Genomic DNA, 15,491 nt, shown 5'->3' on the forward strand with positions numbered 1-15,491 from the left:
GGACGGTATTCAAATAATATGAGATACTAGCCACGGTGAAAGACATTCACCTGCAATGCAGAAGTATGTGAAAATTCCACAGAAAAAAAATAATTCGCTTTCACCGAGATTAGAACCCAAAAAACGCGAGATCCGGTTTCGAACCCCAGTCAAGGCGAATGATTTTTTTTTAATCTGTGGAATTTTCGCAGTATTCAAATAGCCGAAACCGACCAGCTGTTAGCTATGAGTGCCAGAAGAATAGTGTCACAGCTATGCTAGGGTGCTTCAGATGGAAACCATTGAAATTAAAGAGAATCATAATTAGGTTATTTGGGGTCTACAGCGATTTTATAAAAGATCCTCATCGGAAGAAAATAGGTCCAAATCAGGACCCACCCAGCTACAAAGGAAGGAACAATCACAAATTCAAAATTAAATTAAAAAAGAAGAACTTTGTGCTTTCACATTAATATTTATTCACGACCATGGTTTCAACGTTAGACGTCATCATCAGGTGAACTCTACAGAGGTCCATCACATCCTTTTATACCAGGCTAGGAGGGGGAGGGAGGAAGGTAATTAGGTTGAATGGATTGGTCAACAGAGAAGAGGGAGGGGGAAAAAAACTTGGTCGTATGGTATGAAAGAAGTTAGGGGGAGGAGACTCCCTTAGGGAGGGCATGGAAGATGGAGGGGGGGTGGTTCAGGTGGAAGAGAGGCCGAAGAGTTCGTCATGTCATTAACCCAGGAATTTAGGAGTGGGAGGCTTAACAGAGGGGAGTGGTAGTCATACAAAAATTCGTTTACAATGTTGTCATTGGGACGTACGTGCTGCAAAATTTCCATTTGTTCCAAAGCGTCTAATCCAGGTACTTTAGGTTCATAATGAAGCACTTCAAAAACAAAATCACTTTGATGATTGTTATCTAACAAATGTGTAGCAAATTGTGAAGTAGTCTTTTTATTTCTCTGGTAGGCTTGATGTTCTTTCACCCGCTCTTGAAATTGTCGCCCCGTTTGCCCAACATACACCGCGTTGCATTCACATTTTAGTCTATACACCCCACTCCTTTCTTCTCTTGGGATGGGATCTTTTGTGAGGGAAAGAATGTTCCTGAGGTTGGATTTATAGTAAAACGCAACTTTAATTTTATCCTTAGGGACCTTTTTGTAAATCCTCGGCCCGACGTCCTTTAAGAAAAGGATTCTACGCCACTTGGCCGTGGATTCTTGTCGCGTTCGGGATCCATAAATTTCTCCCACTGCTTGTTTTTTTAATTGTTTCCGATATAAGCTATCAATTAACTGCTCGTTGTATCCGTTATTTTTAGTAATTAGTTTAATTGTGCTTAATTCCTCATTGAACTTGGCAGGGGACATCGGAATATGCTAAGTGACAGAGGTAGTGAACGGGTATTTTGAAGGAATACTTCCTGTATAGAGGATTAAAGAAATGGAATGGCCTTCCTGAATACATTTTTAAGAACTTCCACGCAAATATAAATTTTTTTTAAGAAAAAGCGCTGCTCGATTATTTGTTGATGCCATTGTGATCCGGAATTCATGTTGGAATTGGATTTGTAAGTAGTTTCGTAATCGTATTAGTGTACATTTTAGAGTTTTCTAAAATTTCGGCAAATAGGGTAGTTTCCTTCATCAAAGAGAACGAAAGGCATTGATTGCGATTCGTTACCCACCATTAGTGTATTCATAAGATACAAATTATTTCATTTTACAAATCCCAGTTCAGACAAATGGCAATGGTCAATTTAAACCGCATTTGAAACAGGCCAGATTGGCGCCCATGCGATGCCACTCCACGAGACGCCACAAGGATCTAGTTTCTATACGAGTAGATAGGAGTTTTACATCGTCTGAGATTACCAATGCATGCATGAGGCACAGAGCTCAGGGAAACATCTCTTAATAATCACCTATTAAAATTGCCTAAGGCAGGAAAGTTTCCTTCGTTTGATAGGGTATTAATAATCCTTATTTAAGCCAAGAGCTACGTGCTAGCAGGGTACTCTGCTACCTGCTAGCAGCCTGCATCTCAGCGGCGCACATATTCTCGCCCCGCGGTCAGCTCACTTTGCGGAAGCGGGAACCAGAATGACGTCACACGGGCTTTTCCCATCATTCATACTTAGCCGTCGCGTTTTCGCGCGCTTGAAAATTTTAACTTTTCATTTAATCATGAAAAATAGATATCGCCATTTAAAAATCTAAAAGGGTGAACTACGTACTCCAGGAGTAATAATCTTTCAATTTAGGCAATAAAAAAATAATAGGAAACCACCCTATTATGTGAATACAATATTTACAATTTTATTGGTGCATTTCATTTTCCGTTATCCTTGCGTAGGAAGGCTTTTCATTCAGTTCAATTCAATTCTCATATTACCACAATACGATACCCTCCTTGTAGTATTACTTGTTAAACAAATAAATATCGCGAAATATAACGCATAGACAAAGTTTCGCGCAAACACTTACGTATACCAAAATTCATTCTGAATAAATTAAGGCCTTCTGGTTGGGCTGTTTCTAAGTTTTACGAATGCCACGGTTTTTCCGCGCCGAAACTGTATCACGAAGACATGTATTTTGAAGACGTGGGCTCAAAAGTCACAAGTCCCCGCCGCTATCTCAGACATGGAATCTGATCCACCAGCCGACGCCATAACGGCCTTCAAAAAAGCATACGACGAACTTGACCTAGTCGCACGAGCGATATGCCTCGTTCAGCGGCAGTAGCGTAGCCAGGATTTAAAAATGGGGGCGGGGGATTTCGGGGCCTTTCCGGTGTGTTGGGAAAATACCCCAGGGAAAAGTGGTCCGGGTCCGAGGAAAATTATGGCATTTATGACTTTTTTTTAGCAATACCATTATTTCCTCTTAGCATATGAAATCCTGTTTTTTTTACCTTCAGTAGCCGATATTGTCGTTTTATTTATTGAGGCATCCTACTCTTTTTTGGCGCCTCTTTTAAAGTCTTAAGGGTCGGGGGGGGGGGGGGGGGGGGGGGGGGGGGAGTTGTAACCTGGGAAAGCCCCGTTGGCTACATCGCTGTTCCCCAGGAAAAACATGGTGTGCGGACGTGCAAAGAAAAAAGTACCAGGCGTTGCGGGGGAATTGTTCTTTTAACATACAGTTTACGAGAACTATATTGCTGGCGTGTTTTTTGTCACCAATAAATTTCTAACAATAGACGATTTTTTCATTCTGATAGAAGGGAAGAGCAGTTTCGCATTGATGACATAAACATTTTGGAATACGGTTCCTATCCTTTCCCATCCCATTTTTTCCATCCATTCTGAGGGGGGATTCAGTGACAGCTGATATGATCCGTCGAAAACTAGTATGCTTCGAACAGTTTTCAGGAATGCTTTGGAAATCGGTTCCCCCATCGCTTTTTCTACCAGTACTTCGAGTCTCTTTTCTTGTGAATATTTTTTTAATATATTGAATATTTTTTGCTACTCAATAGCTCAGGCAGCTCCATTCATGGGAAAATGAATGGCAAAAATTACTATGTGATCCAGAAAATTATAGCTCGAGCACTGATTTTCACGCTCCTTGAAAAGCTATGAGCTATAAAAAAATTGATTGTATCATCCAGGCTGGTTAGTCCCCAAGTTAAGTCCAGAATTCATTTTTGCCTGGCTTGGAATATTCTTGCATGCCATAAGTTATTGCAAAACTATTATTCACATGAAGAGGAGGAAAAAAACTGACGAACAAAATAAAATTTATCGAATCAGGTTTCAGTAAGCGGAAACATTTCACTTAAACATAGTACAATAATTTCTGAATTGATATAGGTTGTATTATAAATATTATCAGTAATATAAAACCACATTGATTGATCATAGCCTCATCCTCTTATCACGTGAGATATCGTGCCATTCTTTTCTCTTCACATCCTTCGCCCACCATATCAATTTCCTTCTATGAGTCTTTCTTCCAAGGTATTACTTAGTAGCTTCCCTAGACACGTAGTTTCCCTTCTCCCAATCTCTCATGCACTGCTGCTTAATGCAGTGATTCCGAAAATTATGAATTGCTTCCCGTTTTTTTACACCTCATCCCCTAATATTCAGAGTCAAGGACGAAAATCTTCAAAATAAAAATTAAATACAGTGTGTTTCATTTTCGCAATATGCAAACTAAGATCGTTATGTCAAAACCATTCATAATTAATTATTAAAAATTCTCAAAACTGACAATAAACTGATCCACAGCATCCTCAACTCTACTATTGACTGATTTGCATTGATGGAATCATTTCCACACACCATGGGTTACTATTATCCCTCTTCGAAAACCGTTACTGATCGTGCCTCTAAATATCTCACTGAGATTTTATTACCGATTTTCCTTTTTTATTTTTATACATTGTCATACATGTTATAACAAAATACAAATTTTATACCATACGCCCACTTAAATGACCTAAAAGCATGTGCTACTCTCGAGGCATATTATATCACCTTCAAGTACTTACATTAACACTGGCACTGAGTACTCAGCAGTACCTGAAGATAACATAATACGCTCCGGAATCAGCTGTAGTATTAAGCGAAGAAAATTGGACACATTCAATACCCTTCGTTTTGTTACATTTTAAAAATTTTCTCTACATCTTGTCTCATGTCGATGAATTCGTTGATCTATTCTTTTCTTGAATGCGTGTGTTCTACAATATACCTTCTCTAGCTATTGTTGTAACAGAGTGCCACTGTTCAACGGCAATCATTCTCTACGAGGAAAATTTTCTAAATGATAAGTAATGAGGCCTTCTCATTGAAATAGATTAGCAATTGTTATTGTCATTTTGTTTTTGACATTCCCTCAAAGCTTGATTTTGAATTAATTTGTATTGACAGGGAATGGAGAGCTTAGAAGAGCGTTTGAATGCTGTGACAACTAAGTTTGGTCTCTGGCAAACTGGAGTGTTCCTTTTGGTGGCCCTTGTAAAGATTCCGTCCGCATGGCACATGTTGGGAGTGCTCTTCAAGGCGCCGGACGCGGAATTCTGGTGCGAGCAACCGAAAACCCTTGCACATTTGCCAACAGAAGTGTGGATCAACATAAGCCATCCAATCAAGGAAGAGGTACGTAAAATCTCACAATTTCCTCCCAGGATGTGCATCAAGAACTTATAATCGGGGTGCACACCGGGTCTAATTCTTAATATTTAGCTAGTAAATACAGGTAGAGTTATGCCTCGTTCACATTACGATTGTCCGAGCGATCGTCCTAACGATAGTTGGCCGAACTAGCCGTGTGAATGCATGTCCTGACAATAGTTCACGTAGTTTCGAACATTGCCACTTTACGATGGTTAGGCGCTGGGAGACCGGAAACGGAAGCCACAAGAGAAAGACGAAAAGTTCTAAGCTCTCTTCGCTCTATTTTTTTCATGGGTTTGTCCTAGGAAGGAACAATATAGGCGGAAGAAAAATTATTCCGTAAATACACGTTGATTAGAGTAATATGTTGACCCTGCATACCTCAACAGCTTTGCTAACCGTCAATTTTTCGTTCACTTTAGATGTCAGCCCTAGAGGACAGCACAGGTTTTAACCACCGTTGTGGGAATGCACGATAGTTCCAACGATTTCTGGAGCAGTCGTAATCTGAACGAGGCATTATACGATTGCTTCAAAATCGAAAAGAATCGAATCTGCCAATATTCGATTCAAATATACAGCGAATTCAATAATTCCTCTAAATCAGGGGTCTCCAATTTATTAGGCCACGAGGGCCACATTCCAAGTTCCGAATCGCCCCGCGGGCCGGATAGCAAATTTGCCGATGACTGCAGACTGCAGCATTCGATACCAACGTCTACTGATGTATCCGGTGGCGCATTTCTTAGATTTCTTATTTTCGAACAGTTGAAGGCGACTTTGACGTGTAGTACAGCGCCGCAATGCTCCTAGAGGCGTCTCACATAGTTAAAAGAGCGATAATCGCGCGCTACTTGAAACGAGTGAGCGGGCCATACTTCGGAGATCCCTGCTCTAAATAATGTCAGCGGTGGCAACAATCTTTTCCCTCTTTGATGAGAACTGACCTAATCCTCTTAGCATACTTCATGAGTCTAAATCGTTTAAGGAATGAAAATTTTCTATTGGAAAGCAAACGTTTTATTAGGTGCCAAGCAATTTCTTCCAATAAAAATTTTCAGGATTTCAAGGGTTTGTTCCATTCTACGCCGTTTATGAATCACGCGATCAGTTTTTCCATCCATTCTGAGGGTGGATTCAGAGACAGCTAATATGATCCGTCGAAAAATAGATTGCCATGAAGAGTTTTCAGGAATGGCTTTGGACTGCGGTTCCCCCAATCGCTTTTTATACCAATACTTCGAGTCTCTTTTCTTGTGAATGAATATATTTTGCTACTGAATAGCTCAGGTAGCTCCAATCATGGGAAAATTAACGGACAAAAATAATATATGATTCAGAAAATTATAGCTCGAGCACTGACTTTCACGCTCCTTGAAAAGCTATCAGCTATAAAAAATTGATTGTACCATTCAGCGATTCATCAGCGGTTCATCTAGCGATTTGATCGATGGATTATTCTTCCTCATCGACTAATCCTCCAAAAATCGCTAGAATAGTAATGACTTTGCCTGGTTTCGCTATTTAGTTGGGCCCTCTTCGCTTCTATAGCGTTGAGGTGTTTTTCCTTCTCTCGTTCCTTCCGCTCCTATCCTATCCCAGGGGCGTCGTTGGGCTTCCATCGCGGCGGCGCCTCTTTCCTTTCTCCTTCCTCTCCAGCCCCTCCCCGGGTGATCGGGCGTATAAGCCAATGGCTTGGTTCCCTGCCCCGGTGTGTTGTATCCCTGAACGGCTCCCCTTGAGCCCTCATTCTCTCTGTATCATTCAGGCTGGTTGGTCCCAAAGGTAATGCCCGAATTATTGACATTTCAGAGAAACGGTATCAAGTATTATAACCCCTGTGAGATATATGACGTTGGATTCGATGGAACGGTGGGCAATGGACATTATCAAGAGTTCAACGTGGCAGATTACGCGAGGAACATCAGCTACTCCACGAAACTTCGACCATGCAGAGAATTCCGCTTTGATAACAATTCAGTTTTTCAAGAGACTGTAGTGACAGAGGTGGGTTATTTTCCCTTCACTGAATCTCATTGAAATGTGTATGGAGTTGAGGACTTAAGCATGGAAATTGAGTTTTTTTTACTTTTTTGTTAAAGAATAAATTCAATTTTGTCAAAATCATTCAGAAAATTTTAATTGTTTCAGTGGCATCTCGTATGCAACAGGAGAATACTGGTGAATGTGTCGCAATTCCTTTATCTCGTCGGGATATTGACGGGTGGTTTTGTTGCCACCGTCACACTGCCCAGGTGAGACCAAAATAAATATTTATAATGAAGTTAAAAGTTACATTTAAAAGAGTTTCTCAACAAAGACAATGAGTATGTAAAAATACTGAATTTAAAAAATTAATAGCGAAAGCAAAGCTTGGTTAAAATATAGAACATAAATTCGTTCAATTGTATTAGGCTCAACTATGTGGAAGTTAATACTCTAAAATGAAAAGGAGACTTCGTTGATTTCCACAGATTTATTTTGTCCGTACGACATGTTTCGAACCATCGAGGTCATTATCAAGTACTTCTTCTTTTCATTTTCTTGGACATAAATTACTAATCAAATAATTAACATCCTTTTTGGCTATTTCAATTACCAGGGTTGGGCCTCGTTGTGTGCTGTTGTTTGGAGCGGCTGTTCAAATAGTCATCGGCACCGCGAATGCGTTCGTGCCTCTATTTGAATTGAATATCACGATGAGATTCGCGGCGGCATTTGGATGCGCGTTCATGTTTACGGCTGGATACACGATATGTGAGTAGAAAATGAAGTAAATAGAAATTCTTTGAGAGATATACTTCAGTCATATTTTCATGAAGAACCATAAGGTTGATTTAGATGATTTCCACTCAGTGTTGGCGCCAGTTTTTTTTACGCTCCTTCGCCTTGCATTGGATGGAGCGAAATTTTGGTTTGTTTTTTTCCTGTTGGTCAACAGGGGTGGTGACTAGGGCAGATGGCTAAAGACGGGGGCGCAGCCAGGAATTTAGGCTGGGGGGATTTAGGTGCAACTAATACGGGGTGTGTGGGAGTATAGAACACCCACCAGGATAAGCGCGAGATTAATAAATTGCGGAATTTTAAGATAAATGGTTCTAAATGGTGAGTTTTACGACTTTCTGAGGGATATTTTATTAATATTTACACTATTCTATTGGTAATATCAATTCAATTAAGTAAAATGGATTAAACTTAAAAATGTCTCGAGCTCTGGGTGGGGGGGTTTATCCCCCAAACCCTCCCCCCCCTCGCTGCGCCACTGGCTATAAACGCTCACAAACCTTTGCCGAGTCCACGGATATTGTCGAGTCAACTTGCACATTTAAATCGCTTTTACGATACAGTCCACTAATTTTCTTTGGAGTTGATTTTTTCTTAGTTTCTGCCTGCTCCTTCAGCGCGAAAACATTCACGACACGTATTTCCACAGAAACATTACCTACCTTGTATGATGTATTTATTAGTGTAAACACAGCAATTGTTACCATAAGAGTTAGATGAAGAATAGCTAGTGCGCGACATTCTCCAATCCATCGGATTTCCGCACTCTTACTATCGTGTATGTCAATATATGATTCTGACTAAACTTGTTTATGCAGGTGCCTTATGTTGATTTAAAAAAAGAATCCAAACGCATGCTTCATTACTTGTAAAAAAATATGGCACAGTTACTTATATGCAACAGTTTTATCACAGCATAATTAGTAATAGATAACACAACTATACCCATTTGTGTACGACATTATATTTACAGGTAAAACTTCACATTAATAAATTTGAAATAATTAGGTAACAGCATTATCGTAGGGATGGACGAATCCAGGATTTTTTTTCGGATCCGGATTCAAATCGGATCCTAGATTTTTGGAGCCGGATCTTTCGGATCGGATGTTTTCGGATCCAAATACATTTTCAAATTCCTGTCGCTGAGATTCCACCGATGATTGTTCAACATCTTGGGAAGATTCACACTATGCGCCAGTCGTATTTTGCCTTTTTTATTTTCCACGGCTGAAATTCTCCTACGTAACCTCTGCGAGAGCTTTCAAACAAAACGGTTCATGAGTAGGACAAGAATCGCATGCGACGGCACATTCGAAGATAGAATCGGAACTCTTTCCACCCTTAGGGGGCGTTACATTCACTGATGCTATTATTTAAAATTTCGGATCCAGATCCGATGCCTTCCGCGACTTTGGATCCGATGTATCCGATGAAGGGCAATATCCGCGGATATTTGGATCCGAAGTATCCGATCCGACCATCCCTACATTATAGTGTAGCATTACTTCTAATTTCTATGAATTATTTATTTTACACGGAGAAAACAGGCAGAGACATCACATGGGGGAAAAGCAGAATCATTGCCTGCGCATCTTACGAGTTTTTCTGGTCATTTGGAGTGATGAGCCTTCCGGGGCTATCACTCCTCTTCGGAACAACATCGTGGCGTTTACTGCAAATCTCAATTTCAGTGCCCACCACGGTGTTGCTTATATTCGCTTATTTGTGAGTATCTCCCACATTTTTCATCCATTTATGTGTTCATGTTTATGGAAATATTCGAGGAAATTCATTTGCTGTTTTTTTCCGTAAATATATTTTTTTTGCTTGCAAATTTCTCAGATTCTTACCCGAATCCCCGCGATGGCTGATGGTAAGTGGAAGACCAGAAGAAGCTGAGATGATTTTGAAGAGAATTGCTCAAGTTAATCGCCAGACAATACCTGAAATACCTTGTGAACCTCAGAAGCCAAGTGAAGAGACGGTTCCTCCAGAATCAAAGTGAGTGACGTCATCGCTCTTATTTTTTCAATAGGGCTGGTTGGTTTACGAATTCTTATACAGAGTGTCCCATTTATCTTGACCACCTTAAATAACTTTTTGTCCAGATGCAAAATCAAAAATGTGTCAAGCAAATGTTCATTAGCTGTCAAGGGGACATTAATCAGCATGATTGCCTTCCTTGCAGCTTTGTTATTTACTAAGATATGAACAGCGGTATGTCTTTTTCAAATGGCACCCTATATTATTTATTCGGCAATTCAATTCATCTCCAAAATGTAGTACAGTGGACCATTAACATAAACAAAACGTTATGAAAACATAAGAAACTCGTCCACTTACCGGAGTTGGCAGTAAACAACGTTTTGCGAGGAATGATTGAAGTGACTTGACTTAAAATTTTGAACTACATTATTTATTTCAATCAGGTAAATAATTGTAAGATAATTAGCATGCCTAGACATCAGTAAAAGGCCTCGTGCGTGATGTACTATTATTTTCCGCGCGTCATATTTCATTCAAGTGAACTAAAAAAATTGATACTAGTGTTGTATACGCATATATTGACAATTTTGAATTCTTATATCTAATAAAAAAGAAATTAATACTTAAGGTATTAGCCAATGCGGTAAATACAAAAAAAATCCTTTGAACCACAATGTCCTGTGACTTGTCTCAGCCTTTAAATTTCGATCCACAATTCATATAACCTTACCTCACGGAAAGACCGTGTCCATCTGATTTGCGTATGATTAGGAAGAAGAAGCATCAAATGATACCGAAGGATCACGTTCAAGGACCTCTAAGGTTTGGGCAATCGTTTATATTGTAGCGAAAATATGGGCTTTGCACGATTTGTGATCCGGCATCGCCCAGGTTTTTCAGTCAAGGCCGTTGAACGTTGATTGGGATTTGAGGGATCCAAGGCGAAACTTTGAGGAAAGAAAATATTTTTGACGAATGGAAAAAATTTTTAAGATGTTTAAAAATTTGAATGCTTTGTCTTCGCGCATGATGACTTTTCAAGTTCATTATCCCTTCAATGTTCATCGCTTCCCGTGAACGGTCACTTATTGAAACTCCAAACATTGCACATATTTGGTTAAATCTGCGACGTATCCCGAGTTTTAGCCTTAAGAGCGGAAGCTCAGAATAACCCCCCAGATGTGGATTCATTCGTTCAGCAGTCTTGGCCTTCATGCTTGCGTCTGAGGATTTCGGATGAAACCCTCGGACACCCCCCAGCAATAATGATGCTGGGAATACGAGTAGAGCCAGAGTAATAAAGCCCTCCATACTCTGAATGTGTGAAATCCACAGGCCTTTTGCTTAGTTTGGGGTGAGTTATACCCTCATTATGCAAACAAACCTTCGCATGGAACCACTGAGAGAGAAATGAATTTGGAGACAAGTAACTACAATTTGCGCTAATTTAGGCGAGATATTTTTCTGCTGTTATCTATTATATCTTGCATTACATGTGGCATGTGTGCGGATGAAGAAATTGATATCTATTAATTAAATAATACATTGCAACATTTCCACTGAATTTACGCGTTTTTATTACAGCAATGAAACGCGTCGAGCGAAACTATATGCAAAATATTGCAATGTCTAATTTAACTGATAATGATAATATATTTTAACGATATTTTGAAAATATTGTTTACATGAATACCAATTTTGCTTTTGATAGGATCCTGGGATATGTTATAGTTAACGCCTTTTCACCCCAACATGTTTTAATTCCTTTGGTTTAACGTGAGATGTTTTTTTTTCTTTCAATCAGGAGACGTGTCGAAGGACACGATAAAATAATGCAGCGAGCGCTTCTACTCCACAAACCCATTTTATTTCGTCTGTTAATTAACTTAACCTGATGTTCGAAGTTCAGCTTTTGTAGATGCATCAGTGACAGTTAATGATGTACAGCATTCCGCCTCAATCGGATCGGATTTAAACCTTTTCGCGTAGGCATGAACTCTGGGACCACCCAGTAAACCTATGCGACGAAATTTCCCCATTAATAACGGAAGTTTATCGACAAAGACCTGTATCAAAATATATTTTCATTAAATGAAGTGTCAGTCTTCCCAATTAGGATTGGGACAGGCATTGAATTCACGCACAGTAATTATTATGAAAACCGATGCACTTAAGGAGTTTTTATCTCCATATCGTATCTTATATCTTTTCCCTTTTCCCATATTTTGATAAGGAAACCTGGAAAAAGATCTACGTGGCTCATCTGGTTTGGATTATTTGAAGGTCCCGCCTTTTTCAAAATGGTGGCATTGCATTTACTATGGATCACAACAATTGTGACATACTATGGTGCTTTGCTCAATGTAAAAAATCTTGGGAGCAACCTTTTCCTCAACATTGTAATAGCTGGTGAGTTTCAGAATAAACATTTTATCGCAACAATACACAACTATGGAGGGAAGTATATAGAATTAGGAAAAGGACGTATGCATGGCGTAATACGTTTGATTTTGATTATTTGAAATTAGGACTAAGCTGAAGTTATTTACCTAGTCTGCTATACTTCAGAGTATCATACTACTACTCATTGTCAGTCTGAATTGTTAGCGGGTTAAAATGATTTAGTATAATATAGGCCATATAATATAAACTTTGCATAAGTACTTAATTTTACATAATTATGTTCAACAAAATCTCACGTCACAAGTTGATTTCATTGATAGTGGGTTATTGCTCCTAAAAAGCGCAGAAAAATCAATCACATCTTCTGTAACACGGGGCCAAAAGGATTGCTCAGTTCCTTATTTTTAGACAATAAAATAAAACCGTTAAAACGATAAATAGAGTGTACATTTTCAACTAGATTCAAAGTCATTATGCAATTAAAATTCTGAAGAACTTAAATAGATCGGAAGAAAACAAGGTACGGGAATAATTTATTTATTGAGAGCCCTGTGAAATTAACAATTACCACTCTGCGCGAAGCCTTCTCGGAATTTCCACCGGTTAGTTCGTTGGATATCACGAACGTTTCTACGGAAGACTCGTCCACCCTTATCAGGGTGAATAAACAAGTTTGACCGAACAAAAAAAGTTGGCATGACACGTTTTCAGCGTTTCAGATTTTTCGCCATTTCAACGGTTTTTGTTCAGTCGAACTTTTTCATTCACCTTGAGGAAACTTTCCGTCCGTTGAAATTTTTGTGAAATGCAACTAATGAAACCACTGTAAATACCGAGAAGACAACACGGAAATAATTCAGTGGGAAAGAATTACTTTATACAATTACAACTCCTTTTCGTTATAAATATGTACATTTAAGTTTTGGATTAGCCTAACTTACGAGGAAATTTTTATTCCAAGGAAAACTGATGAACTTACTTCGATTGACATTTTTTCAGGCTGGGCTGAAATAGCGGGAGTAATAATTGGTACCCTTTTAATTCTTTTTGCCAAAGTAAACAAGTGGAAATATTTGGGTGCGATAATGCTGACTGGAGGAATATGCTGTATGTCCACATGGCTCCTGCATTTAGGTGAGTTTACAAAAACGGAATGTTACTTCAATTTAATTGTCCTTTAATTGCATTAATTTCACAAAGATGTGTATGAAACAAGTGGCTTTGTACGGAGCCGCACTCACGAATGCAAAGTTATATACACCAAAGATGGAACTCAACAGGAAAAAATCATTCGGCCTTATATTTATTTCTCCGATAATGGCTTCGTAAGCACAACCTACGCCTCCTGTGTGAACTTTTGAGATCAACACTTTGTTTGATAAATCCAGCCCGATGCTAGCATTGAAATATGTTGGTGGTGTAACTGGAAGCTAATCAGACCGGCAATCAGAAGGTCCGAGTTCTAATTCCGGCTAAGCCAAATAATTTTTCATGGTAAATTTTATCTTTGGTGTATATAACATTCATTTGGTTCCAAATGTTTGTCGGCAGTAAAATTAAGACGCAAATAGCAAAGGCGTCAGCATGACACCATGTGGGCTCACTGCTTCGGCGGAAATCGTAATGCCCGATTTATTAAAAGAAAGCAATAAAATTGAATTGAGCTCTTTGAAAAAAAAATGCGTCCACAGTTCTGTGGCTTTAATAGATCAAATCAACACGTGTTGGTGGCCATCTATCATCCTGATGCATAACACAGCACAAAGAATGACATGGAGTCGAGTTAAATGAAGGCCGCATTAATGTCTTTTACAGAGTTTATTTCTCAATTTCAAATATAATATCCATTTATTTATTGTTTAGTTATTTGATCCCCAAATATATTCTTCCATAATACAAGACTAGTGATTATAAAAAAAACTGATGATAGTCGCACGATAAAATGACAACGACCAGTGGCGTAACTATGGAAGGGATGAGGGGATAGATCCCCCCCAAAGCCTCAGAGAAAAAAAAATATTTTAAAATATTGTCAAGTTCCGAAATTTGATTAAAAATTTGATAATTTGATAATTTGATTTGATGTAAAATATATATATCCAGGCATGTCATTTTTTTAAAATTCCTAGACCGTTGATGTAGCGATCATCCCACCCCCCAAAACATATTCCTAGTTACGCCACTGACAACGACGATACGCGTTTCAAAATGCCACGCTAATTTTACCCCTCCATTCAAAATGGACCGAGCTCCAAGCTAATCTACCGAAAAAAAAATTAATCAGCTTCCACGCTAATCGTTTCTATATACAGCGCCCTTGACGTATGGGCTCTCACGCTAAGTACTCCCAATGGAAACTTATTCGCTGATTTTTTCAATGATCCGGCTAAAATATTATAAGTGTAATGATATCATACCATTTTTGTCTGAAGGCTTTCGCAGCTTCTTTAATTCATCTGGTAACTTCCTTTCGTGAAATGCTGCGGTGATAACATTTTCTGATCGACCTTTCACTCCCACAACTTTTCAAGGGAATGAGAAGGAAATCATCTCGTCCCGATCTTATATAGGATTCGTAAGACGAATCTCATCCCAATCTTATATAGGAGATAGTGCCAACGCAGCATTTCCCGAAAGGAACTTACCAGATAAATATCGTATCATTTTCACTTTGCCAACACATGATCAGAAAAAGTCTAAAACTTTGCTAAAGCAGCTTACTTATTTGTTTGCAATGTCTGTACCTTAAAATTTGTTCCGAGTATACTCCAGGTCCCTCAAAGTATCATATGTGCAGATTAAGACAATAGTTTAATAACAGTTCGCCCCATTAAAGTTGTTCACTTCAGTATGCACTAATACTAGGCTGTTACATCCACTTTGGGTCCAAATTTACTTTGTCCAGCATTTGTCCTAAAGCACCTTACTTATTAGTTTGCAATGCCTTTGTACCTTAAAATTTGTTCCGAATATACTCCATGACACTGAAAGTATCATATGCGCAGATTAAGACAATAGTTTAATATCAGTTCGCCCTATGAAAGTTTTTCATTTCAGTATGCACTAATACTAGGCTGTTACATCCATTTTGGTTCCAAATTTGCTTAGTCCAGAAATAAATTATTTCTTTGCGCACGGAAATTGAGTTGTAAGCATGGACACCGAATTTCAGAATAGCGAAATTTCTGAGTTCATTCG

At 38.9% G+C, this 15,491-nt stretch overlaps 2 protein-coding genes across 3 annotated transcripts in view; one reads left to right on the forward strand and one right to left on the reverse strand.

Moving 5' to 3' along the window:
* The window catches only part of LOC124166053 (coiled-coil domain-containing protein 174), a 543,217-nt gene that overhangs the window by 497,586 nt on the left and 30,140 nt on the right, over positions 1 to 15,491 (reverse strand). The window lies entirely within an intron of this gene.
* Positions 1 to 15,491, forward strand: part of LOC124166052 (organic cation transporter protein-like) — a 33,594-nt gene that overhangs the window by 8,062 nt on the left and 10,041 nt on the right. For both annotated transcript variants that reach the window (XM_046543648.1, XM_046543647.1), the window contains exons 2-9: positions 4,872 to 5,099; positions 6,930 to 7,124; positions 7,269 to 7,372; positions 7,720 to 7,874; positions 9,452 to 9,629; positions 9,747 to 9,905; positions 12,124 to 12,299; positions 13,293 to 13,427. In XM_046543648.1, coding sequence (XP_046399604.1) covers positions 4,875 to 5,099; positions 6,930 to 7,124; positions 7,269 to 7,372; positions 7,720 to 7,874; positions 9,452 to 9,629; positions 9,747 to 9,905; positions 12,124 to 12,299; positions 13,293 to 13,427 — 1,327 coding nt within the window. In that variant the 5' untranslated portion in view covers positions 4,872 to 4,874. The remainder of the gene's footprint in view (positions 1 to 4,871; positions 5,100 to 6,929; positions 7,125 to 7,268; positions 7,373 to 7,719; positions 7,875 to 9,451; positions 9,630 to 9,746; positions 9,906 to 12,123; positions 12,300 to 13,292; positions 13,428 to 15,491) is intronic.

This window comes from Ischnura elegans, chromosome 9 (assembly GCF_921293095.1).
Source record: "Ischnura elegans chromosome 9, ioIscEleg1.1, whole genome shotgun sequence".
Classification (NCBI taxonomy): Eukaryota; Metazoa; Arthropoda; class Insecta; order Odonata; family Coenagrionidae; genus Ischnura; species Ischnura elegans.